A 25,529-nucleotide genomic window follows, 5' to 3' on the forward strand; every position below is an offset into this window, starting at 1 on the left:
AAGACTGGCCCCTGGCCTCTCTTCACCTTTACTGATGGGACAGGTATAACTTTAGAAGAAGACAACTTATATATATGTATAAAGAATAGACCCTAAGGATTTCATTTTGACTTTTTAGATGCCTGACTCCAGAAATCCCCTGAGGGGGAATTATGGAATTTAAGAGTGCTGTATTAGGAGGTCTGCTTCCTAACAAGAACATCTCCTTCCTTCTTTCCTTCCTTCCTTCCTTCCTTCCTTCCTTCCTTCCTTCCTTCCTTCCTTCCTTCCTTCCTTCCTTCCTTCTACATTTCTCTCCCAACCCCAGCCCTGAACAGAGATTCTCAGAACACATAAAGGATGAAAAGAATACAGAATTTCAACAGAGATTCATTCTCAAGAGAGATGATGCCAGTATGGACCGAGATGATAACCAGGTGAAGAATGAAAAGGGGTGGGCCTATACAGAGAGATTGCAGTAAGAGAAACTGGGAGGGGAGAAGAATTTTTGTGGGATAAAGAAAACTCAAAACATCTTAGTATGAAAAAATATATTGAGTTATACTGAGTTGGCTTTGGCTTAATGTTGAGGACTGAGTACACTTGTTGAGCTGAATGCCACCCTCTTAGCCGCAGAGAGACATGGTGCTGAGTTTTGCTGGGTTTTCTCATTTGGCCTAGAACTCCCTGGTTCTGCCACTGACTTCTAACTCTATGTCATTTGGGGACCAAGCAAGGTCCCTCCCTGCTTCAGCCTTGATTCAGCTGATGGCTTCATTCTTTTTTTCTTTAATAGTTAGGAATTTCTTTGGGAACCACCAACAGCTACTTTATCCCACTTCTATCTTATCCTAGCTCAGGGCTAGCCTTGGACTGGCAAAGTTGTGATATAATTTACCCACTTATAAAGAGGTTTCTGATCCATTTCTGCAAACTGCTTATTCTTTTCCCAACTCCTTCCACCAAGGTGAGTGAGTTAATTTGACATTTGATGCTGGGAGTCTCAGGCAGTATCCCCCTTTTAATCCATTCCTGTGGGAATAAGAAGTGAACAGTCTGCCCCATCCCTTCACTCATGGGCCTGGCTGTTGCCCTGACTTCTAGCCTGCCCTTCAGATAGTAAGTTTTTGTTTGGGGATTAGTTTTCCCAGCCACATGCAGGGTTTGGATCCAGCCAGCTTCTGCTTGACCTCCAAAGAAGGTTAGGTGGAGAACCAGGATTAAGGTTTGAAGAACATGGTTGGGTAGAGCCAATATTAGTCTTGCTAATTAATGATGACTGTAATAATATCTTACCTCTAGAGTCAAAACTAGTTTTCTTGGGATGTTGTATGGTCTTGAGACCAGGACTTTTCCTGCTTGCTACTTGAGTATTTGAGGGAGTCCTTTTGAGATAAATGCCATTATCTTTTGTGGACAAACACGCTGGGTCTGATTGAAAACAATGAAACATACAAAAAGACAAAATTTTAAAAACAAGCAAGAGCCTTTCCATCCTGATGCCCTTCTCTCCATTTTCCCAACGCCCTTTTTTTGTGTATCAGGAATTATTCAGGCCTAGAGAGACATTGGGGCAGAGTGGAATCTGTCCATATTATGAACTTTTCATCTCTCAGCTTCAGGCTCAATCCATAGTAGGGTAGGCTTTATGCATTTTCCATCTATGATATTAATAATAAATGCAGTAATTGTTATTTCTATTGAGTGTTTCCCCTGAACTAGGCTCCGTTCTAAACGCATTATGTGCATTATCTCTTTCAGTCGTCTCCACAACCCAGTGTAGGTGGGGTTATTACCTCCCCTTTAACTATAAGAAAACTGAGGCTAAGAGGTGTTAAGTTACTTGCCTAAAGTAACATTACTCAGAAGTGGAGAGCTGAGATTCTACCTGACCTCAAAGCCCATTATGCTCTTTCTACTCTGTCACTGGTTCACCAGTGTGAGGGGCACTTGAGGTCCTGTATCTTCTTGGAATGGGATTTATAAATGGACATTTCGTAGGATTTAGGTTCTTAAGGCTAGTGAGAATTAAATCTAGTCACAAGGTGATACTCCTGAAGTTATGCCTGCCTCTGGTGAAGAGCAGAAGATCAGCCTAGAGCAACAGCCTCCTTGGTTGCTTCATCTGAAGCTTTCAGAGCCTCTGGATTGAAGGTCAGAATCTTTGATACCTGATGACCTTCATTTGATGGGCTATCTCCCTCAGAGCATCTTGCCTTCAAGAGCAGTATGGAAAAGGATACTGGGTACACCCTACCCGGGACAGTGCTCACGACTCACAGGCCAAGGGAAGAAAACAATGATGGAGAGTTGGGCGGTAGGCCAGCCAGAGGTGGTCTGCCAAGCTGTCCCTTGTCGCCTGTCGACATTTTTCAGAGAATTTAAGTTTCTTTATCCTGCCTTTTCTTCTTTTCCCTTTCTATCCACTCTCTCTCTCCTCCTTCCACCATACCTTATTTGTCTCTTCCTTTCCCTGTCCATCCTTCTTTCTGTTCTATTCTTCTTTTCTTTCTCTTCTCCTCTTTGTGTTGCTCTGTTCTCTTTATTCTCTGTTTCTGTGATTTCTATCTCTTTCCCTCCCTCCAGTGGCTGTAGTTAAGATAAGAAAAAGTGCTTAAGCTTTTAGGTTAGCTTCACTTGGATTTCATTCCCAAGGCCCTCTTCGCTGAGCTGTGTGTGACTTGGGTCTTCAGGCCATGGCATTAGTGAATAAAGAAGGGATAATATCAGGTGCTAGTTCTGTAAAACTCTTCTCTACATTCAGCTCTGCTAAATACTTGTTTCTTCTCCCTCTCTAGCTTCCTCCCATCCCTTTCTTTCCCTCCAAAGCAATGTTGTTTATTCCCTGGGCTATTCTCTTGATCCTTAGTATCTGATTACTATAAGGAAGCAACCCAATCCTTGTAAATAGTTGTTGTTCTTGACACTCTGGGTGGGGGTGGGGAGATAAAGAGGTTCCAATCATCCAGAAAACCTGATCTCCCAAACTGCATGGTCAGATGTACCCAGTGAAACCTGTCCAACACTGGAAATTTTATTTCTTTTTTTTTTTTCCATTTTTTTGATGGCAACTATAAACTCTCCCGGTTTCTCTTCCTTGCTGGTGTGCAGTGAGCTTGCAGTACGAGGAGAACTTAACTAGCTTAATTCTGCTCATCGATCTAGATCAGAGTTCCATTACAGGATGGAAGGAGGAGCAAGTCAATAGAAGAGAGAGAGGAGGAATATCAAAGGGTCCGAGAGAGAATATTTGCCCGAGAGGTAAGTGTAGCTTCTGAGAGTTGTCAGCCCATAGCTTTTAGCTCTTAATCTTTGGAACTGTGATTGGAATGAACCCTCCATAAATGTTTTGTTGTTGTCTTTTTTTTTTAACCAACATCAGCCAGCCCCAGTTTGGTCTCTCAAATTAAATGTGGCTTACTGGGAAGCTGAAGATTTTTATTTGTATTATTTTTAATACATTTTGCTGTATAGCATACAAAGAGAACAAATGGAATGGCTGAATTTGGTAGATATGATTAGACTGAAAATAGAAATGGTTTTGGCAGGGCTTATGGAAGGGCCCTGATTCTTGCCTGTCAATCCCTTTTCCCGCTTACCCTCTTTCACTTCCACTATCCATTTTAGGCATCTTTGCTTCTAAGTGGAAGACTTAGTGTCCACATAGCCTATACACATCCATCTTGTTTGGCCAGCCTCGTTTTTAGGATAGGTTGGTGGTTGTTAGAGCACAGATCTGGCATCCATTCTCTGAGCTCCACATTCCACATGCACAGAGGGTACCACTTACTATTCCCTCCAGTCTCTATCCGAACAGGAAGTCTCTTTCTTCCTGTATTTCGTACCTTGCTTCTTAGAATAGGATGGACTCTGTGGCCCAAAAGGCAACATGATCGTTTTAGGCAACTTTATTCTTAAGAATCATGGGCCAAATTAAATATACTTGGTACCCCTGTATTTGGTGGCCTTTGCCTACAAGACTAAAGAGCAGTATAGCAGAAATTCAGGAAAGGCTGTAGATAAGCAAGAAAGGAACAGATCTCCGGGAAAATGTAGGATCCGGATAGCAGCACTATCTTACAGTCAAATTAGCAAACAAAGGAGAAGGAGCCAGCCTCCCTTTGTAGCCAAAAGATGGCCAGTTCTAATCATTATACTTTGATGAACACTACTCTCCTCTCATTTCCCCACTCTCCCCTCCGTCAGCAAGACAAAAAAATACATTTATCTTTCCATCATCACCTAGCTCAGAAAAATATTATCTCTGACTTCAAGAAATCTGAACTCCTCTATGAACTTGTTCCATTGTCTCAGGAGACCCAGGTGTTCCAAGGATCCTCACTGGGAACAGATACACAACAAACCTCCTGGCCCAAAGTCCAAGGAGAAGGAACCATCTTACCTTCTGTTATATAGACTTCGATTCTGAGTCAGAAAAAAATCTGTCCTCCAAATTATCCACCCATAGCCCAAAGAGGGTTCTCTGTCTTTACCTGCAAACCAGTTGGGTGGAATGAGAGGAGAGAGGTCACTTGTACATGGCTGTGGCCGGCGATGACCTAAAGTTGTGGACAGAGCAGGTTGGTGGATGATAATAACAAGCATTTATATACTGCTTACTATCTTTCAGACACTGTTCTTAGCATTTTTGCATAAATTAATTTATTTAATCCTCACACTAGGTCTATGAGGTAGGTTGCATTATTTTCCTCATTTTATAAATGAGGGACTAAGGCATAGAAAGGTTAAGTAATCTTAGTTCACACCTCTAGTTAGTGAAAGGGTTGATACATAAACTCAAGCAAAACAGTCTGGCTCCAGAGACCATGCTCTTGACCCCTAAAGTAAACCACCTCTCCATAGCTTGCTGTGCTCTGGGCTCTTTAGATTAGGAAGTACCAGTGACATCATAGCATAGCTATCTGTGATGTGCTGCTCTGTTTCACAGACACATGGTAAATGACTGTCCCACCATGCCAGCCATTAGCAAAGCCATGGGTACTCTGGAAGCACAAGTAACTGTTGATAAGGTATTGGGGCTGATTAGGAACAACGCTGGAGCATATCTGTGTACAGCTACAACAAAGTCACAGTTAGCTCTTCTCTCCTTTTTTCTCCTGGTTTCTAGTCTCTCAAGCCTCTACTAATATATGTATTCTTTGTTAAATCCTTGCGGATTTACCACTTTTCATTTCAGCACTTCCTAACTCTTGCTGTGTTAGAGGCATCAGGAATCTCAGAAGGTCTAGACAAGGAAAAATGGCCAAAGCCCACCAAAATCCAGAGATCGCAATGTGGAGAGGAACCTGGCCAGTCAGAGGGAGCTGATGAAGGGTGGAGCTGTAGGTTGGGGCGGACGGGAGGAAGAGGCAGGCCAACAAGAAAGGGAAGTGGCAAGAAGGGTGTTTGGATGGAAATGCTGCCCCCGCAGCCTTCTCTGGAGCCTGAGCTGCCCCGCGTTGGCTCTGCTCCGTGTGGAGCCCACTCTGCTCAGCTCCTGGACACTCTTGGGTGCCTTTTTCTAAGGCTTGGGAGTGCATCGTAATGCTCACTTCACTCAGCTCAGTGGCTTTGTCAGGAAATGGTCCCCCCAAAGGAATGTTTCGGGCTTTTAATTCTTTCATTTTTTCTAGGCTCTGAAAAGTACCTGCTTCCCCAATTTCTTACTCTCCTTGCTCAGCTCAGGTCAGAATGTCTTTCATTTTGGCCAGTGTGAAGGATAGAAATGGAATAGTCAGGATGACTTCCAAAAAAACTAAATTTCTTTCTCTTGTCTCCCTTTGCCCTTCCCTTGATCATACTCTGTAGTACCAAGCACACCAATTACTATGCTCAGCTTACCTCTAGAGAGAATAAATTTAGAACTAAAAAGGAAATAATAGGTTAAAACTTTCCTCTTCCTCCTTTCCATACTCCCACCTTTATCAGCGTCTCTTTTTAAACACTCTGTGGGAAGGCTAAAAACACTGAATGCTCTTTTCCACTAAAGGTGAGAGGTCAGATTGGGTGTGTGGGTGTGGGTCATCCTGTCCCTGCTCCCTCTCTCCCTGTTGGGGGGTGAGCTTGGTTTGAGGACCTTGGGTATTCATAGCATCACGGACACCCTTTTCGGTTATGCCATGCTGTTTTCTTATAAGTTATTTTCCGTTTTCTCCCCTTCACCTAGACTGGCCAGAACGGATATCTAAATGACATCAGGTTAGTACCACTTAGCATGTTCCCTGCTTCTCATTGAGCTTTGTCAGTGAGGTTAATATAATCCTGTAATGATGCTTTTCTTTGATGTTAACCAACAGACTCTCCAAGGAAGCCTTTCCTTCTAGCTCTCACAAGAGAAGGCAGATGTTTAGGTATCTCTGTGTGATCTGTATCTCTCCTTGTTTTTGTTTTTGTTTTTTTAATTTTGTTTTGCTGTAATCTTTTCAGCGGAGTGAGTTTGCTCCATGCATGGCTGCTTGTGGAATAATTCAACTTGTGGTTTTTGCAACATTGGATATTTTTCCCCATTAAAAAAGAAATGGCTCCTGCTCAATGACTTTATTTTTGTTGTTGCTGATTTCATTTTAAGTCGTGGATAGGTGGTAAAGGGGACCAGATAGGTGTGTCTGGGATAGGTACTGCTCCTTTCCAGAAGTTTGCTGGAATTGGGCATTCGGGGAGGATTTCAGCATGTATTTATATTAAGGTAAAAGAATGGGTATCTTCTGGCTCCCTTTTCTGAATCTGTGAAAGCTGTGAAGAGCTTATCCCTGACCCAGCGTAGGGGATGTTTTATATCTTTAAGAAAGAATAGTATGCACACACACATATAAAAACACAAACATCTGTGTCTATGTAGTTTTGTCTTTGGGACCATATAATCTGTAAGATGGCCTGAGAAAAAGACTTGTCTGCCTTAGCATGGACATAGAACACGCCTTTTTTTTAATGACTGTCCATGACTTGCTGTTAACATCGGTGAAAGCTGCTATAGTAATTTCTTCGGGCCTTATATGCCCCATGTTCCACAAAGCAGTCATGAGACTCTCCCTTTCATTTGATTTTCTCAGTGCCCCTCAGAGGATTACACAAGGCGGTGGTGAGGGAAGCGCTTCATTAGGACCCTGTCTGGCACCAACTCATTTTAAGTACATTCCTCCCATTTTACCAATAGAAAAACTTGGAGTAGAGAAAACCTGAGTGTTCAATACTAGGATTCAGGCCCAACCCTTTCCAAAGGGCTTATCTCTTGTTGAATCCTAAGCTTGATAGGAACTAATTAACTCAGATTAGTTAGAGCTTTCATTCCCAGTACCTCAGTTGCCCCTTCCACCATGCCCTTTCTAAAGCTAGTCAAACCACGTAGAAATTTGGGTTGCAAGATTTCTCATTCTTGGAATGGGGCATTACCTCCTCTTCCATATCTCTGAACTCTTTTTCCTAGACCATCCCACCCTGAAGTCCATCTGAAAGCCCTTAGGCAGTGAGGGCTCCGGCTTGTTCATGATGGTTGAGATAGAGTTCCCCCTAACAAAAAAAAAAAAAAAAAAGAAGAAGAAGAAAGAAAGAAAAGAAAAGGAAGAAAAAAATCCCTATTCCATATTGTATACTTCAGGATCATAAATCATCCCAGAATCCTGTAATAAACAGTTTTAAACTAACTTCTATGCATATGTTAATGCACAGGGCTTTAGGTTACTAAAGTATACTGTATCTGATCCAGATCTCTCAGCATCCTGATTTGGTAAACTGGTTTACATGTAAGAAAACAAAAGCAGAGAAATTAAGTAGCTAACCCAAGTTGACATGGCTAATAGTGGCAAACCTGGGACTGACTCTCTGGTGTTCTTTCACCATACACCAGACCAGCTTTCTACAAACATCACCCCTTCCTCTCTAAGTAGCGTTCCATTCGGAGCCCTAATTCACATTCGCTGCTGAGAGTGATGCCCTTGTTAGTGCTGTGGAGCACCAAACTACATCAAACTGTGCAGATAACAGCTCCAAGGATATAGTGAGCAGGTGCGACCCTCTCCTATCCAGACCTCCTTTTAAGCTGCTGCTTTCCATGCTAAGTGTTGGTTAAAGATCTAGGTCCGGTACAACGCAGTACCCTCAAGGGGGCAACTTCTTCTATTTGGGGACTAGTCCAGAATTCTAGTGATGAGAAGCTGGTCTTCTCTAACTGCTTTTTACCTTTCTTCCCAAGTGTGTGAAACAAATACTGATACACCACATTCCATTATCCACATTGGCAATAACCGAGGCAACTTCCCAGTTCTTTGAAAGATTCTACTCCATTGACAAATAAGCCATTACTAACATTTACTGTCACTTCTTACACAGGCCTCCCTACCTACTCCCCAGACCCAATAAACTGAACTTTTCACCAGCATAAATCTACTTGTGAAAGCTAAGTCGGCTTTGATCTTACAGGAGTATAAAGTGTAAATGTTCTCTGTCCTGCACCCCCCATCTTTCCAACACACATACATACCCCAGTCCAGTGCTTAGAACTGACTCTGGGAGCTTTCCCTAGTTGCCATATGTTTAGTGAAGTGGAAAGACATGGCTAGAGATTAAGTTTAGTTGTAGAGAAGGAAAACTGATCTCTTATCTGGCCAAGACTCAACTTAGATTCTCTAACTCTTGGGGGTGTAACGTACTAACTGATGTTAGAGCATCAGACTAGCCTACATTTTCAACACTCGGCCTCACTGGGGGGAACTGGATGAGTACAGAAGCACTGCCACTTTGGCTCAAGCTTCCCAGGGTTTTTGGTTTAAAGTTGACTCATCCTCTGTTTACCTCTGGTAGAAAGACAAAGTAAATGGCAGAATTGTCCTGATAGATAGTGCTGTGTTTGATTTAGGTGTAAAAGTCCATTAGGACTTGTCTTGTAAAATTCAGGTTCTAATATCTAATGAACAGCTTCATCCATTGCCACTACTCTATGCCCTGCCCCAGAAACAGACACATCTTTATTGAGTCCTCTCAGTAGACTTCCCTTTGGCCATTGAGTCAGAGCTCTTGGCTCTCACTTCAGGTCTGGTTCTGTTCCTGGAGAGTCCCTGATTTACATTTCGTTCTTTGTTTCCCATTCCACTTTTGACATTCCCAAGAGAAAGGGATAAGGTTTTAGGGAGACAGGAATATTTTTCAGTTCTCTTAATTATTGAAAGAGAAGCACTGAGGTTATATTGGGATTCGGAGAAGAATGAGTTTATCCCTAACCAGCTGTGCTGGTTTGTTTTTAGCCCACCGTCATTGGCTTGACTAAAAAAAATAGTGACCCTAGCTTTTATTTTGCCTATTTTCCCTACAGTAACCTTTGGAGCAGATATTATCTGATAAAGAAAGGAATTTTCTTTAATATTACCCTCGTAAGAAAACTACCTTTCTTTATTAGAATAACTCCGAGCCTAGTATCTTTGAAGCTAAGGGGATGGGGATGGGGTTTTCTATTTGCTTTAGGTGGGATGGTGGTGAAAAGGAGGGAGCCCAAGCTACTATGATTTTTGCTCACCTGCATCCCAGTATATATACCAATATCTTTGTAATTGTTGTCATTTAGTTTCTTTAGGTCAGTAGTTGTTGGGGGTGGGAGATATGAAAGGAAAATTCCTGGTTCTTGCTTATTGATTAAGAAGCAGTAAGGGCTCAATAAGGCTTAGGGTTTTAGGTCAACCCCATCCATCTTAAGTACAATTGTTTATAAGCACAGGCAGTAATTATAGCATCAGGATAACCCTGATGTTTCCAGAGCAAAATAAGAGAGAAGTCCCTTTTCTCAATAGCCTTGTGCTTTGCCTAGGGCAATAGGGTTGTTAATGTGACAGCAACTAGGCACAGCCAGCCCCCTGCTCCTTGCCATCCTGGGTCCCAAGAGCATATTTGCTTGATCGTGTTGAAGACCGAAGCCCTTAGAGACCCTTGAACCAGTTGTTCCCAGATACCAATGCAGAATTTCCAGACAGGTCGGGTCAGTTTCAGACTGTCAGACTGAGTTTTCCAGGGTGCCCCGTTAATCTCTACTCCTCTTCCCAACTCTGGAAAAGTGGTGCCTCTGCTGGCTTTGACACGTGTTATGTGGAAGACCTGTTATATTTATCCATGTCTTGGCTACCCCTGCCTTCTAGCAATAGTAACTTCTAGGAGTCCTTTTGTTTTAAGAACTCCTAGAAAGAGGTGGTACCCCTCTGCTCCCCACTCACTCCTGCATGTGTGGGATCCCTGCGGGGGGCAGGGGAAAAGACCACAGCCAATCTCAGCATCATGTATATGGTTTCCCGTCCACCTCTGGTCTGATGTATTGAATTAGTTGCCAGTGCACTGTCTTCCAGATTTGCCTCTGTGTTCTTTGTTACTGTACTGGATCTTGTTCTGTCCGCTCCCAGCAAGTCTTGGTTGGCCAGCCAACTAACAAGAAATCAGTGTTCATCCTCCTCCCAACCCTCATCCCTTCTTTGTATTGAAAGAATAGAAATGAACTCTCTCCTAGCTCTTCTGCCGAAGTGGTAGGTGGGGGGTGCTCTGACCACTGTGGTCTCTGCAGGGGTAACCGTGAGGGGCTGAGCCGAACCTCAAGCAGCCGCCAGAGCAGCACAGACAGCGAACTCAAATCCCTGGAGCCACGGCCTTGGAGCAGCACAGACTCTGACGGCTCTGTCCGGAGCATGCGGCCCCCTGTCACCAAAGCCAGCAGCTTCAGTGGAATCTCTATCCTCACCCGAGGGGACAGCATCGGGAGCAGTAAAGGTGGCAGTGCAGGAAGGATCTCCAGGCCAGGTACTACAGCTGCTGTCCTTCAGTGTCACACTCATCATTCCTTGCTTGTCTTCTGCAGAACATCACTAATGTTTACTTCTAACAAAACGTTGTCCCCGTATAGTGTCCTGAAAAACTAACGAGGAAAAATTTGATTTCTTGGATCCATTGTTCCTTTGAGTCCCCTCTCCGATTTTCTTTCAAACCTTCTTCCCTAAGTGGAAACAAACAAACAAAAGATTGGGATTCGATTATTTTATCTTATTTCCGACCAAAGTTAGGTATCCCTATCGGCCCAAGTTCAAGTTCTATACTAACACGAGAATGATACAGCTTTTATTCCATGATCTCTGAGATTATAGAGGGTTGGTAGAGCAGGAGAAACCCTTGGAGTTCAGCTGTTGATAATCAGTTGGTAGCAACCAATAAGCCAGAGCTGCAGGAAGTGCTGTGGCTGATCGTCTGGAGCCCAGTCACTGAGAAGGAGCCTGTGTCCCACATGCCAGCCCTGTGACCATGCTTCAGCTCTCCCGATGTGGGGTGGGTCACCTTCTCCATCTATTCCTGTTGCTCTCTTAGCAGGGGGTATTTAGCGCTTTATACCCAGTGCGCCTCTGTCTCACCCTCCTCCCGCGTCTAAAGAGTTCTTGCTTTTCATCCCAGAAGTTCTGTAGGTCTTGTCCTCAGAAGACCCCAGTAGTCGTGAAGATTTTGCCTCTGTTAGGTCTCTGCTGCCCTTCTCTGTTACCTCCTCTCAAACCCCACTGCCTCTGCCTTTATCCGGGCCTTTGTCTTCTTTTATTTCATTATGACAGTAGCCCCCAAGCTGGTTTCCCTGCTCCATCCTCAGCCCTTTTTAGAGCCAGTTTATCAATCCAAAACATAGATCTAATCGTGTCAGTCCTCTCTTTAAAAAATTGTTCATGTTTCTGCATTCCCTGCATAACAAAATCCAAATGACTTAGTGCAGCATTTTTCCTGACCCCAGTTTGCCACTTCGGTCTTACTTCCAGATATCCTTCTTCCTCTTGAGCTCCAGCCATTGGTTGAATGTGGTATTAGCTTCATCCCCTCTTGGTCTGACAAGCCTTCTCTTTGCCTTTCAAATCCATTTCTCCTCCCACTTCCTCTTTAAGTGAGTTACTGCTTCCTCAACCTTGCTGCCATACAACTTTGTCCATATCACTGATGACTCCCTTATCCTTATCAGATTGTAATTGTTGTGTGCGTGTCCACCTCCTGTTGGAAGGTCCTGTGCTGCTTGAGGGCAAGGACTGTGTTCTCTTCACCTTCGTGTTCTCAGTTCGTTATACAATGCCTGGCACGTAGCAGATAGTCAGTAAGAGTATTTTATGGGAATGTATGCATGGCTTGGAGAGGCTGGAAATGGGGAGAATAGTTGGGTGACAGTTGTGCTTATGTGTGTGCACAGGCAAGTGTTTGGAGAGGCAAGGTTGCCTTCTCAGCAACTTTTATGAAATGCTGTAAGTTGAGAAGAAATCCGAGAGAAGATAGGTCTCTTAAGGGACTAGGAATCTGCACCTTCCCAGGAAGCAAACATTCATGTTTTCAGGTGTCTGGTCGTGACAGACAGATTCTAGGCCCTTCAGGAGAGGTGCCTTGGCAGCCTCACATTTCATTCAGTTCTGAAATCCAGCCATCAACGGGCAAGGTATTCACTGTCCCTGGAGAGGAGAAACCTGCTAAGATGAGGACTCCCGTCAGCAAGGCAGCTGAAATGCGTCTGTGCTCATGCGTGCATCTTCCCGAGACAGTGGGGGAATGGACAGAAGGGAAGTGAGGAGAAGCAGCAGGGAAGGAGTAGAACCCCGCATCTCCAAGGGTGGCGTGATCATGCTGGTGCTTACAACTCTTGGTGGGTCTCCTCTTTGCCTTAGGTATGGCACTAGGTGCCCAAGAAGTGTGCAACCAGGTCACCTCATCCCAGTCTGTCCGGGGCCTTCTCCCTTGTACTGCCCAACAGCAGCCACAGCAGCCGCAGCAGCCGCAACTTCCTGCTCTCCCACCCACGCCTCAGCAACAGCCACCCTTGAATAATCACATGATCTCACAGGTGAGTCACCACTCGGTGCCAGCGCCCCCTCCGCTCCGATTCAAGCGCGCTCTGGAAGCACAGTCATGTCTGTTGTGCTGTGGGTGGCAGGAAAGATCTGTTGGAGACCTGCCACTCCTTCTCCGTTTCTTGTTTGTTAGTTGTGGGGAGAGAGGAGTAAGGGCGAGGGTTTGGCCAAAGTGCTCCTAGAGTCAGTCTGGGAGCTTTTTGCTTTCTGTTTCTTCCTCTTCTTAGAACTGCCAGTGGAATCTTTTACCCCATTCCACATTTCTGCTGTGCCGCATCTCCCTCTATGTCCTGTGTAATTCACAAGGCGATTTTGTTCACTGTGTCCATATATGGAGCTTGAAGAGATCACAGCTCCCACCATAACTGACTGAATGTGTTCATGTGACTGTGGAGCCATAAACACATATTTAGGAGTTGGTGTTTGAGGAAAGGAAATATATTCAAAACCTCTGTCATACATATGCCATAAGGCACAAAACCCCCCAGAGTTGTCTTTGTTTCCCGTGCCATGAAAGAACTCTCTCCTTCTGTAGCTGAACTGATAGAGGCTGATACCAAGTAGGGTTTGGGTGAAGTTTTGTTTCTGTGGCGGTCACGCAAGTCATCAGCATCAGAATCAGTCCGTATTCTAAACTGGAACGTTAGCGTTCTAGGTTTAAGTCTCCTTAATACTCTGAGGAGAGCTGCGCTGAGGTCTTCCCTTACTTTTTTTTTCCGTGAGTAGAGCTGCCCATGAGTGGAGCCCGCCCTCTGTCCTGGAGTATCTCTGGTGGTGCTCCCTGCTGGTCGGAAAGCCCATGTCTGCACTCTGCTGCTGCGGTTTTTCTTATTCAACTCCCAGGCTCCCTCACCTCTATGCTCATTAGTCCAGCTTGGCCTCGGATCTGTCTCTTCCATAGGTAAAACAAGCAAATTGCAGGCACTAGTTTCCCAGGAACTGGAAACTAGACTGTAAAGAGCCTAGGGTGGCCCAGCACTACCCCATTCTGATATTGTGATGATCTGGGACACCCTGCTTTGTGTCTTAATGTAACCCACATGCAAATCATTCCAGGCCTTTATCTTGGCCCCTAAATCAGTTTCTCTGTTTTCCTGACTTTCGTTCTTGTTCTACCACCATCTACCTCATTAAGTCCCATTCTTACCAGTTTACCTCACTCCCTACTGAAGTGTGGCATGTGTGTGTGCTTTCCCTGATGGGTCTGCATTCTGACCTTTAAGTGGGTACGCCTCTCTCTCTTGCTGTCTCCTCCTGTGTTTCTGTGCGTGCCTCACTTGTCTAAGGTCCCCATATTTGTTTGCATTTTCTAAAATGTGTGTATTTTAATACAGTCTTGCTCCCTTTTCTCCTTCTTGGTCTTTATCTGTCTCCTCCTTCCATCCATATCTAGAAACAGACAAGAGTGGGAGGAGAATAAAGAGATAACAAGAATAACCTTTTGGGGCTGAAAGAATTTTAGAGTATCTAGGTGACTGGCCCTAAATCCCAAACTTCTCATTCTGGCCCTGCTTCTGGATCATGAGGGTCAGTGGGTCAGTCATGTGTAGTGACTGATCTCCTGCAGGGTGTCCAGTACTAGGTTAGGACCTATAGATTGGAGACAGGGGAGCATTATTCGTTACAGAGATTCTGTTCCCTCAGAAATTTGTAGCAAGGGGCATTTGCACAAGCCTGGGGACAGTGCTGGCTAAACTGTGCTAAACTTTCCCTTCTTGGAAGACTTCTGCTGTCAGAGCAGACCTCCCTATCATGTGTCAGTAGAGCACATGAAACCAACAGGTGAGGCTGAGGATTAAAGGACCAGTGGCTACCTTTTGCCCTATTTACCTAAGGTGGCATGGACCTCTTGAGGAGAGCCCTCTGGGAGTCCAGTCAGGCAGCCAGGAGCCAGTGATCTAACCCAGCATTCACCAGCAGGTGGCAGTCATATCCCTCGGGGCCAGTCTTTGGCTTCCCCTTGGTTTTTCAGACGTTCCCTAGCCCTGGAGTTTGAGATTCTCTGAGAACTGTAACTGAGGAGAATGGTGGAAGAATTTAAAAATAGGGGCGCCTGGGTGGCACAGCGGTTGGGCGTCTGCCTTCGGCTTAGGGCGTGATCCCGGCATTATGGGATCGAGCCCCACATCAGGCTCCTCCGCTATGAGCCTGCTTCTTCCTCTCCCGCTCCCCCTGCTTGTGTTCCCTCTCTCGCTGGCTGTCTCTGTCTCTGTCAAATAAATAAATAAAATCTTTTAAAATAAAATAAAATAAAATAAAAATAAAAATAAAAAAATAAAAATAGCACTGAGACACCTACCTTTACCACTACCCTTCCTCAGTCAGAAGAGGCCTAAGAAAGGAGCATCATTTCTTCCCTCTTTTTTACTCAGAACTCACAAATGCGAAGCAACAGGCAGCTATACCTATGGCCACCCCTCTGCCCCACAGGATGTAAGACCTGAAGCACAATGACTCTCCCCCAAGAGAGAGAAGAGGATCCGGATAATAGAAAATGGGTTTAAAAGCTACCAGCGCAAGTAGCTCATGCTGAGCGGCCTGGCCAGCAGTTGTGTTTGAAATGGCACTGGCTTACAGACACTAGGTATGCCAGGAGAGCTGCGAGCTTGTCACAGGTGCTGCACCGTGGTGTCTCAGTAACTTGTTCCTAACCAAGATGACTTAGATTTTATTTATTCCAGCTAACAGGAGCATTCTCTGTTTTGGAGGTCTTCTAATTCCCGGATTCTGCCTCCAGAACTGTTAGTCGCCTTGTGAAAGGGTCTCCCCTGAGGTATATGCCAAGAGATGATACTGATACCTTGGGCCCCCATACTTCTAAATATGAAAGGAGGGAGGAGAATCATACAAACAAAAAAATGTTTGTGTAATTCCGTTTAACTTCTTCCTTCGTCTGCTCCCTCCTGTTAGAGTGGAGTGGAAAGAATACACGTCCAGCAGAACAAGGTTCCCATCCAGCTCTGCCACATTAGCTGTGTGATCCTGGATGTGTGCTTGAATTCCTCTGAGCCTTACTATCTTAACTATGGATTATTGTGAGTCTGTAATGAGATATGTGTGTAAATGGAACAATGTATATAAATGTTATTCCCCCCTCCCCTGCCCTCCTAGCCTCGCTCCTTTCTCCCACCCCATTTATTATCAGGGGCTATGGCTGGAGAACTGATTCTCCAGGAGAGGTGATTGAAATGGCTGGAGAGGAAGAAGAGGGAGAAAAAAGAACTTCCCATTAGTTGGTTTAGAACTCATCATGTTCCTCATAAACAAATCTTCCTGCTTGAGGCTAGTGAAGGAACTGAAGGAATAAAAGCTACAGTGAAGCTATTTATATTTTATTCCAAATCCCTCCCTGGTTGCTTATGGGGGCATTTTTCACACTGCCCTCACAGCCTGGAGGAGCACAGAACAATCGTGGAGCAGGAGGAAATAGCTGGAACCAGGCGTGAACTGGCTGTTTTTTCCTTGCCTACCCTCGGGATGGAGACAATCCTTGTGAATGAGCACTTCCTCCAAGAGAGCTGTGGTGTGAAGTCAGGAGCTTGGCTGGGAAAGCTGAGCCAGACCTTGGATAACCCCTCCTACAGAAGCAGGAATCCCTTCTCAAGTGGTCATTCAAGGAGGGTTACGATCATGCTCCCCAGGAATCGTGTGTTCAGAAAAAATGCTTTGGAAAAAGCAGTGTTTGGAATCAGCATGCAGGCACTGGCTCTGAGAGTCCTAAGATTGCTCACAACAGCTGCAGAGTTCTGAGTCGCTAACGGGGTGGAGTGTGCATGGCCGCGGGTCTGGCCTGGTAGGAGAGATTGTTTATTAGTCAGAGATGCGAAAGCCGCAAGCTATCCTGGGCCTGCTCACCAGTCTGTTCAGCAGCCTCGCTATTCATGTGACATTTTTTGTATGATTAACCTTGTTGTTCCTCCCCTTTCCCTCCCCGCCTCTGCTCCCCTCCCTCTACCTCTCCCTGTACCTCCCTTTTCTCTTCCCTGTTCCACATGCCTCTCTGCTGGTCCACAGCCAGTCCCGGCTCTGCAGCCCTCTCCGCAGCCTGTTCAGTTCTCTCCAGGCTCCTGTCCCCAAGTCCTTCTGCCAGTCTCTCCGCCCCAGCAGTACAACATGGTATAAACTCCATTCCCCTTTTTGTCATGTCCACGTGTGGCCTGTATCTGTGGTATGTCTGTGGGCTCCATCTGGGACAAAGCAATTGCACTTTCTGGAGGGCCGTGTTAAAAGGCGTTTCTTCTTGAGCAAAGGGCTCGCACAGACGGAGCTATACTCCATCCTAGTAGCCTCGTCACAGCACTTCAGGCATCGAAAGACGCCTAAATATAAGAGAGGAGCACTGAGTTCCCCTGAGTTTTGGGAGGGGAACAAAACTGGATGTTGCTCTAACCTGGGTCCCTCATCGCTCTCCTGTGTGCATCCTTCATTCTCTCCTCTCTGGACATGTATGAACGCCCAGAACCCAGTTCATCCTGTATAGCATGTTTTTCTGTCATTTCCTTTGAAGATAAAAACGCAGTTGCAGATTTCTCTGGCATCACTGGTAAAAACTTAAAGTGTTCTATCTTACTGTGTTCTTTTATATGAAAAATAGCCACTTGTACTGCATAGCACGTGCTGTTTAAATTGTTTGTATCCTGACTACAAGTCCTGTGAAGACCTGTTTTACCTCATAGTTGATAACTTCTGTCATGGTTATGAGAGCCCTGGTTGTGCGTGTGTGTGTGTGTGTGTGTTAATCACACGGTCTGATTTTTCACTAGAATCCCCTCTTTCCTTCCCCCTCTCATCTCCATTCTGAAAAGCTCTAGAATGTGGACCTCAAAATAATCTGCAGTCCAGTACTCTTGTCATCTATTCCTCCCCACTAAGGTAGCAAAACAGCTAACTTGAAGATCAGATTCCTGAAAATTAAGTGAAACCACAGGAAAACATTGTTTTTTGCTTCTACTAGTTTATTTTTCAAAAGAAGTCCTGCTCCAGTGTGTGTGTGTGTGTGTGTGTGTGTGTGTGTGTGTGTGTGTGAATTACTGTCCAGGAAGCAGAAGGAACGGGGAAGCTAACAAATTCTGACCTATCACCGTACAAGTGAGAGGCGGAACACCGTCCATTCCTCTTGCTGCTTAGAGAAGAGGGCAGAGAGAGGAGGCAATTACAGACGAGCCTGTCAGGCTCCTTGCCCTCCAGCTCGGCCACTCAGCCTGGCCTCCTTTCAGAGGTGAGAATTGGAAGTGGTTCCTGAAGTGCAGAAGAACTCTAGGCAAGTGTCAGAGAACAGAGGTGGAAATGACCTCGAGAGGAGGGAGTAAGGAGATAAGCAGCAGGAGGGAGAGCCTACGAGTTCTTTCGCTACACAGGCAGAGCTGGGAGCCACATGAACCTCGTTATCCGTAGTCCACTCAAGGTGGTCTCTAGGTCCTTTATTATAAAAACAGGATCTGTGGCAACATAGAGCCTTTTGTATGGTTGGAGACATGAGGAAGACAGGAAATGGAGGAGGACTTACAATCTTTTTTTTTTTTAACCCTAATTAGTTTGTCCTGTCCTGTCTTTTATTTATATATATATATATATATATTATATATATAAATATTTATATATATATATATATATATATATATATGGAAAATTTTGTTGTTGCTCCCATCTCTCCAGGACTAATTCTGATAAAGGTTGTAGTCAGAGTGGCCATTGTTATCTCGTATGTGGTAAGGAGTCTGATTCTGGAGTTGGGCTTCAAGTACCTGTTCAGTTAATAGCAATTTTTTTTTAAGATTTTATTTTTAAATATCTCTACACCCAGTGTGGGGCTCGAACTCAACGCCGAGATCAATAGTCACATGCTCCAGAGACTGAGCCAGTCAGGCGTGCCCAGTTCACAGCAGTTTAAAACACCACATGACAGAGGCTTAGGGCTAAAAAGTGCCTCCCAGGGAATGGAGGCAGGAGTATCCCAAATTGGTGCCAGTAAAGAAGGCTCTAGAGAGGGTTGCTATTTCTGTCTGTCTTTCTCTTTGTGTTGAAGCCAAATACAGGGGGCTTGATCTGACCTGAGTTCTCAAGTCTCTCTTGCTGTCTCAACAGGCAGATGACCTCAGCAACCCCTTTGGACAAATGAGCCTTAGCCGCCAAGGTTCTACTGAAGCAGCTGACCCATCCTCAGCTCTGTTCCAGCCCCCACTTATCTCCCAGCACCCTCAGCAGACTAGCTTCATCATGGCTTCTACGGGACAGCCCCTCCCCACATCCAGCTATTCCCCTTCTAGCCATGCGCCACCTACTCAGCAAGTCCTGCCGCCCCAGGGCTACATGCAGCCCCCTCAGCAGGTGAGCAGCATGGGCTCCTGGCTCAAATCACTAATTCAGTTTGCCCGCTATTATAATCCTTTCTTCATCTACTTTAGATCGATCGGAGGGGATACCTGTCCCCACTTCCATTTTCCCACCTTGCACTTGAGAGTTGTCTTTCTAGTCAGAAGGTCATCCTTCTGTATAATACAAATCACTCCTGTTCTGTTTCAAACTTGTATATTAATGCTGTAATTGCAGGTCCAAAACATCTCTATTTACAGATTTCTGGCCATTGACCCTGATGCATTTATTGATTTATTGATTTAAAGATTTATTTATTTTGGGGGGTGGGGCAGAGGGAGAGAGAGAATCTCAAGCAGACTCCATGCTGAGCGCAGAGCCCGACTCGGGCTCGATCTCACAACCCTGAGATCATGACTTGAGCTGAAATCAAGAGTCGGATGCTTAACTGATTAGGCCATCCAGGCGCCCAGACCCTGATGCGTGTTGGGGATATTGGGGTTGAATTTAAGGGAGCCTCTCACATATCTGTTTCCTCTCACCATAGATCCAGGTTTCTTACTATCCCCCTGGACAGTACCCTAACTCCAACCAGCAATATCGACCTCTCTCTCACCCGGTGGCCTACAGCCCCCAACGTGGTCAACAGCTGCCTCAGCCATCCCAGCAGCCTGGTAAGAGAAACTGCTCTGCTAGGAAGGCAGTGAATAGGGGAAGGGCAGAGACTGGGAAAGAGAGAAGAGGTACCTTCCTTGTTTTTTGTTTAAAAAAAAAAGGCACAGGAATGATTAGTCCCAAGAGGGGCCCAGGATCTCCAGAAAAAGAAAAGGTAAAACAGACAGGAGAAGGAAAATTACTGAGAGAATGTGACCTCCTGAACATGTTGAGACCATGCTAATGTCTTCTCTGCCTTGCCCATCCCTAGGTTTACAGCCCATGATGCCTAACCAGCAGCAGGCGGCTTACCAAGGCATGATTGGGGTCCAGCAGCCACAGAACCAGGGCCTGCTCAGCAACCAGAGGAGCAGCATGGGGGGCCAGATGCAAGGCCTGGTGGTTCAGTACACTCCACTGCCTTCGTACCAAGTGGGTGCATTCTGCACTGGGAAAGATCACCCAGTCTTTGGGATGAGGAAAAGGAAGACAGTCTCCCCACATCATCCAGTGTGACAACTCCAACACTAAAATACTGTTCACTTTTCCCCTAGAACTTGTAGGTGTTTTTCCTCTGAGAGAAAGCCCAGAGAGTCTGAGAAGATTGTCCTTATTTAAATTGTTTGGTCTTAAACAGCCATGCAAATGAGTATATGGCCCAGAAAAGTAAGATCTAAGTGAAGTCAGGCTCCTTTCTCTACATCAGATGCCCAGGGGAGGAGTTTAGAGAAGAGGGGCGTGCAGAAAGCTCTGTACACATTTTCTTCACTCAGATGAGGAGAGTAGGAGGAATCTCTAAAGGTAGGGAAGGAAGTCAGTGTCCTGGTGTAGTGATGACTTACTTGGCCATTCTCTGGATGAGCTCACTGGGAGTACAAGTGGTCATTCTCTTCTTATCTCTGACCAGGTCCCAGTGGGTAATGACTCGCAAAATGTGGTCCAGCCGCCTTTCCAGCAACCCATGTTGGTCCCTGCGAGCCAGTCTGTGCAAGGGGGCCTCCCCGCAGGGGGCGTACCGGTGTACTACAGCGTGATCCCACCGGCTCAGCAGAACGGTACGAGGTGAGGACTCCCAGAGAGTTGGGGCACATCTCCCATAGACCTGCAGCAACTTTCCACTGGCCTAAGAAAAGAAGGGCAGGGGTAAAGATTCCAGTGGTGCCCTAAAGCAGGTAGAATATGAGGGAGTTCATTTTTCTTTTCTCCTTGTTGTTTTGACATTTGAATAAGAGCTTATCAGCAGAAAAAAATTCCTGCTTCAGAGACAGAGGTTTTATGGTATCCCCAATTTTTTATTTTTCTTACCGGTGGGATTTAGAACTATGGGATAGAGACTGCTCATTATTAAGAGAAGCAATTTGGAGTATATATATATATATGTAAATTTTTCTGTGTACCTCTGTTTATATCCGTGGATGAATTTCAGATGGTCTATTTCTGTATGTCTATTTATATATATCTTAGTATAGGTCATAGCTGATAGAATTTTAGAGGTAGAAGCCACCTTAGAAATATTTAGTCCACTCCTCTTGTTTTATTTTTCTCCCTTCTTTTATAAATGAGAAAATTCCAGCTAGGGAGATTAAGAAACTTACTCAAAGTCAACCAGCTAGATAGAAGTTGAGCTGGAACTAGAAGTCAAGTCTGGGCCTACCTGTATGTATTCTGTGTTTCTCGCAGTGTGTATGTTTACTTCTCTTTTTGTGTGTTCGTCTCCGTGTTATCTTGAGTATTGTTGGAGGGTGGGGGGATTCCCCTTTTGTCTTTAGGTAACTCTGTTTAACATTGTGTAAATATCCTCAATGAGACATCTCCTTAGTTCTTTTTTACCCATCTCTCTCTGGTACTGTGTGTCTGTTTCTGGCACTTTGTGTTTCTCAGAGAGAGAGAGAGAGAGTGTGTGTGTGTGTGTGTGTATGCATGTGTGCACGTGTATGTGTGTGGTGTTTCCACACTGTTGGGAAGAGCATGTGTCACTAACATTCCATCTGTAGCGCTGATTAGCAGCTTCCTAATTGAAAGATGATCAAGTACAAATACATATAATTAACTTTGAACTGATGAGTGATTTTAGAAATTGCATGGCAAATTGGTCTGGGAATGACTGGCTGCTGCCTCTGCTTCCCACAGGGGAGGCCCAGGAAGCAGCAGCTGTTTGCCAGGAGCTGTGCTCCTCCCTCTCCCACTTTAACACTACTCTCTTCTCCATCCCCCAGCCCTTCTGTGGGGTTTCTGCAACCTCCCGGCTCTGAGCAGTACCAGATGCCTCAGTCTCCCTCTCCCTGCAGTCCACCACAGCTGCCACAGCAGTACTCAGGTAAGAGGATAAAGAATTGGGAGGTCTTGGGTACCGGCAAGAGCAAACACTGCTGAAGGGTTTGTGCTCTAGAGCTGGGACTAACAAGAGAGTTCAGGGATTGGCTCTGTCCCCAGCTGTAATGCCACCACGAGGAAAGACCAGAGCCCTGACTGGTGTTTTCCAGGGGTGCTGAAGTTAACCTCTTGAGAGGGGAGGCTGGTTGCCCTGTCTCCATCCCTGGGAAGCCACATCCTTGATTGGGTTCCTTGTTTTCTTTCTTTCTTCTTTTTTTTTTCCTCCCTAAATCCAGCAGTACACTCACCACCCACGCGCCTTTGAGACTTGAAGTGCTTACCTCTGTCTCCCGCACTCGTTCTTCCTATAGACAGCTTTACTTTTCTGTTGGGAGTGTGAGGGAGGCTGATAAAATGCTTTTAAGTCATATCTTAGATTCGTTTGGCAGTTTTTCATATGTGCTCACATACATTGTGTCATTTTAATTCTCACCACAACTCTGTGAAGACGAGATTTAAGACTCAAAGAGGATAAATGGCTTGCCTGAGGTCACGATCCTAGACCTTGAACTTGGGTCTTTTGCCTTTTCATAACCCATCCTGCACCCTCAATATCACACTTTGAACAGGTCTCTGTACTCTATTCCTTTCCCTCCGGTGGGAAATAAATGGCTGTCCTGTTCAATGGCTAAAGGCCTTCTTTGAAGGGGCCGCCGTCAGGTGACCAGGCGGAGGCCGTGCAGCCTCTCACTTTCTGCCTTTGCCAAGAATTCTCCCAACACACCAATGCAGCTACCCTCATGTGTTGCCCTTCCACCCCACCCTGGCACAGCATTACCCTGCAGCTAAAGCAACCTCAGGGGTTCTGCGTTGGGGGCGGGGGGTGGTGTCTTAATGCAGTCTCCAGCTATCCCCATTTCCCTCTGTTGTGGGAATATCAGAGTGCCCTCTTCTGGTGAGAGGGATGTATTTTGACAGTTTTCCCCATTTTAGAAATAAGATTTTCACCTAAGAGTTTTTGCACTCTTGTGTTAGATGCTGTGGAGTGGATTCCAGAATTAATCTTGCTCATAAGACATGATCAGTTCTTACCTTCAAGGAGCAATGACTTCTCCCTTCATCCAGACCAAACATGGCTCTCTCACAGGCTGAGAGGTTTTAAATTCAACAGCCTTTACCCTTTATTACATTACTGGTCTCTCTAGCTATTTCTCCTAGTGTCCGCCAGGGGCACTTGACCTTGACATTCCCAGCGGGATATGGAAATTGTAGAAACCAGCTCCAAGAACCGCTGTAGCCTCTGGTGGTGCTGGCTACTGCAGGGCATTTTCTCTCTTGTTTGTTAGAACAAGTGTGTGCGTGTGCATATGGGTACACTTGTATGTGCATTTTTATGTGACTCCTTAGTGGTATCTCAGTGTATGTATTGGGTCTCTGTGGTGCATCTCTTCATCTTCAGACACAAGGTCTTTGAATCAGAAACAAAGCAAGTGAGAAGAATTTTTCAGTACCTACTCTGGACTTAGTGCTAGGTTAAGCAGACTGGAACAGCTGTTGTTCTGAAAGTTGGCAGCACTAGAGGTCTGGGCTGGGATTGGATGGAGGTCATCTGTGCTCTTCCCAAATCAGTAGAAATGGAGTAAGCCCTCTTCATCATCTAGTTCCCTTACTTCTTTGGAATTTCCTGTTACATGTCCTTTCTTCCAAGCTGCCCTGATTGATTGATTCTAGGCTTCTCTGACTGATCTCTTGTATTCTTCCTAGGTGATGGGACCCTCTGTTCCACCCATGTCACCTAAGAGACCATATTCATCGTATCATTGATTTTAAAAGTCTTCAATCTCTGCTCATGGAAATATAAGAGGAGCTGGAATTAAAAAAAACAAGTGCTTCTTCCTTCTTTTCCAGTGTACGCTTTCCTGGGAAGATAGAAAGCCAGCATAGCCCACAAGGGCTGCTATGTCACCTTCAGAGGACAGTCACCCGCCCTTCTCCCATGTAGCAACATGGTCACTTTTCCAAAAATAAAGGCAGGGATTAAGATTGGCTGTTCCTGGAACAACTGTTCTGGCTTATTAATACATTTTTGTAGTTGTCCAATTTACCCCCCGGCCTGGACCTTAATTCCTCCACTGTGATATTAGATAGCACTGTAACCCCAGGAAACACTTTTCTTCCCACTAAAAGGATGGCCCACAGGTCCCTTAAGGTTTCTCCAGAGGTGCTTGTCTGGGGAAGAGGCACGCAGACGTGAAACGGCAGTGCTACGTATACACAGACGCCCAACTCACAGTGACACAGCACCGTGGCCAGAGTGAGGTATAGACAGAAATAGCCTCTCACATACTTACTGGCTCATTTTGTAGCTGAGGGGATTCCAAAGCGGAAACGAACACTTTTCTCTCCCACTCCCTGAAGATATTCCTTTCCTTCACCAAAAAGGGGGACAAACACTAAGTTACTGTTGGATTGTATCCTGTAATTATGGGAAAGATGCCTGTGGATATTATTTCTCTGGATGTTCCTTTCCATAGATTCGATTCCTGGTGGTAAGGAAGAAGCCTTATCAGTCTTCTACCTCAGTGATTTAAAAAAAAAACATCTAAACAAAAACCAATTCTGCTAGACATAAATGTCATCTGTTTGTATTTATGCAGTTTGCTCTGCCCAATCGACCTTTCTGCCCAGGTTTAATGATGCCACTTAAAAAGCCATTCACACGTCCCCTCTCCTTTCAGAGCTTTCAGGCTGAAATTGATTTCCGTATTCAACCCCCCTCTCTCCCTTCCCACTTCAACCCAGGCTCCTTCCCCCAACCTGATTATATGGAAGTGCTGTCACTGGCTAGTGGGGTGGTTTTTCTCTTCTCTTTTCTTTTCTTTTCTTTTCTTTTCTTTTCTTTTCTTTTCTTTTCTTCTCTTTTCTTTTTTCTTTTCTTTTCTTTTCTTTTCTTTTCTTTTCTTTTCTTTTCTTTTCTTTTCTTTTTATTGCCATGTCCATTAAGAAGTAGCAACCGTTCAGCTGTTAACGGATGCCACCTGCTTTGGGCTTGCAGAAGAGAAGCATGAAAATGAGCTCCTCAGCGTAGTGCTCTGTGTCCCGGCTGAGTGAAGGAACAATGCTCCAGGCCAGCGGGGGAGGACTCAGTGTGGGGCGGACCAAGGCTGGGACTGAAAACCCTGGCTCTGTTTTTGTCGGGATCAGAGAAAATAATATGAGGACTTCGTTCTCTTTCCCCCTCCCCTTGAGCCCTCTAATAGCTCCTTACGCTACATGTTGGTATGAGAAGGAGCTTCCACCGCCTTGCTTACGCCCACACCCTACACACTCACATGTCCCCCCACCCTTTCCTGGCCTGAGGCACTAAGCTCAGATTATGAGCTGCCTTCTAGAAAGCTGTAGATTTGATTATCTTTGCGTTGGCCCCCTCAGGTAGCAATGAGG

The 25,529-nt window shown here is 45.3% G+C and overlaps 1 protein-coding gene across 29 annotated transcripts in view; it reads left to right on the top strand.

The window, feature by feature from the left end:
* Positions 1–25,529, top strand: part of R3HDM2 (R3H domain containing 2) — a 155,572-nt gene that overhangs the window by 123,492 nt on the left and 6,551 nt on the right. For 12 of the 29 annotated variants that reach the window (XM_057316205.1, XM_057316210.1, XM_026500197.4 and 9 more), the window contains 12 exons: positions 308–416; positions 3,145–3,240; positions 6,146–6,177; positions 6,276–6,329; positions 10,514–10,746; positions 12,624–12,799; positions 16,821–16,922; positions 18,891–19,133; positions 19,666–19,792; positions 20,044–20,204; positions 20,680–20,834; positions 21,989–22,089. In XM_057316205.1, the coding sequence (XP_057172188.1) occupies positions 308–416; positions 3,145–3,240; positions 6,146–6,177; positions 6,276–6,329; positions 10,514–10,746; positions 12,624–12,799; positions 16,821–16,922; positions 18,891–19,133; positions 19,666–19,792; positions 20,044–20,204; positions 20,680–20,834; positions 21,989–22,089 (1,589 nt within the window). The remainder of the gene's footprint in view (positions 1–307; positions 417–3,144; positions 3,241–6,145; positions 6,178–6,275; positions 6,330–10,513; positions 10,747–12,623; positions 12,800–16,820; positions 16,923–18,890; positions 19,134–19,665; positions 19,793–20,043; positions 20,205–20,679; positions 20,835–21,988; positions 22,090–25,529) is intronic. The other 17 variants (XM_057316211.1, XM_026500195.4, XM_044384669.3 and 14 more) reach the window with 7 other exon arrangements.

Source organism: Ursus arctos, unplaced genomic scaffold, assembly GCF_023065955.2.
Source record: "Ursus arctos isolate Adak ecotype North America unplaced genomic scaffold, UrsArc2.0 scaffold_21, whole genome shotgun sequence".
Lineage (NCBI taxonomy): Eukaryota > Metazoa > Chordata > Mammalia > Carnivora > Ursidae > Ursus > Ursus arctos.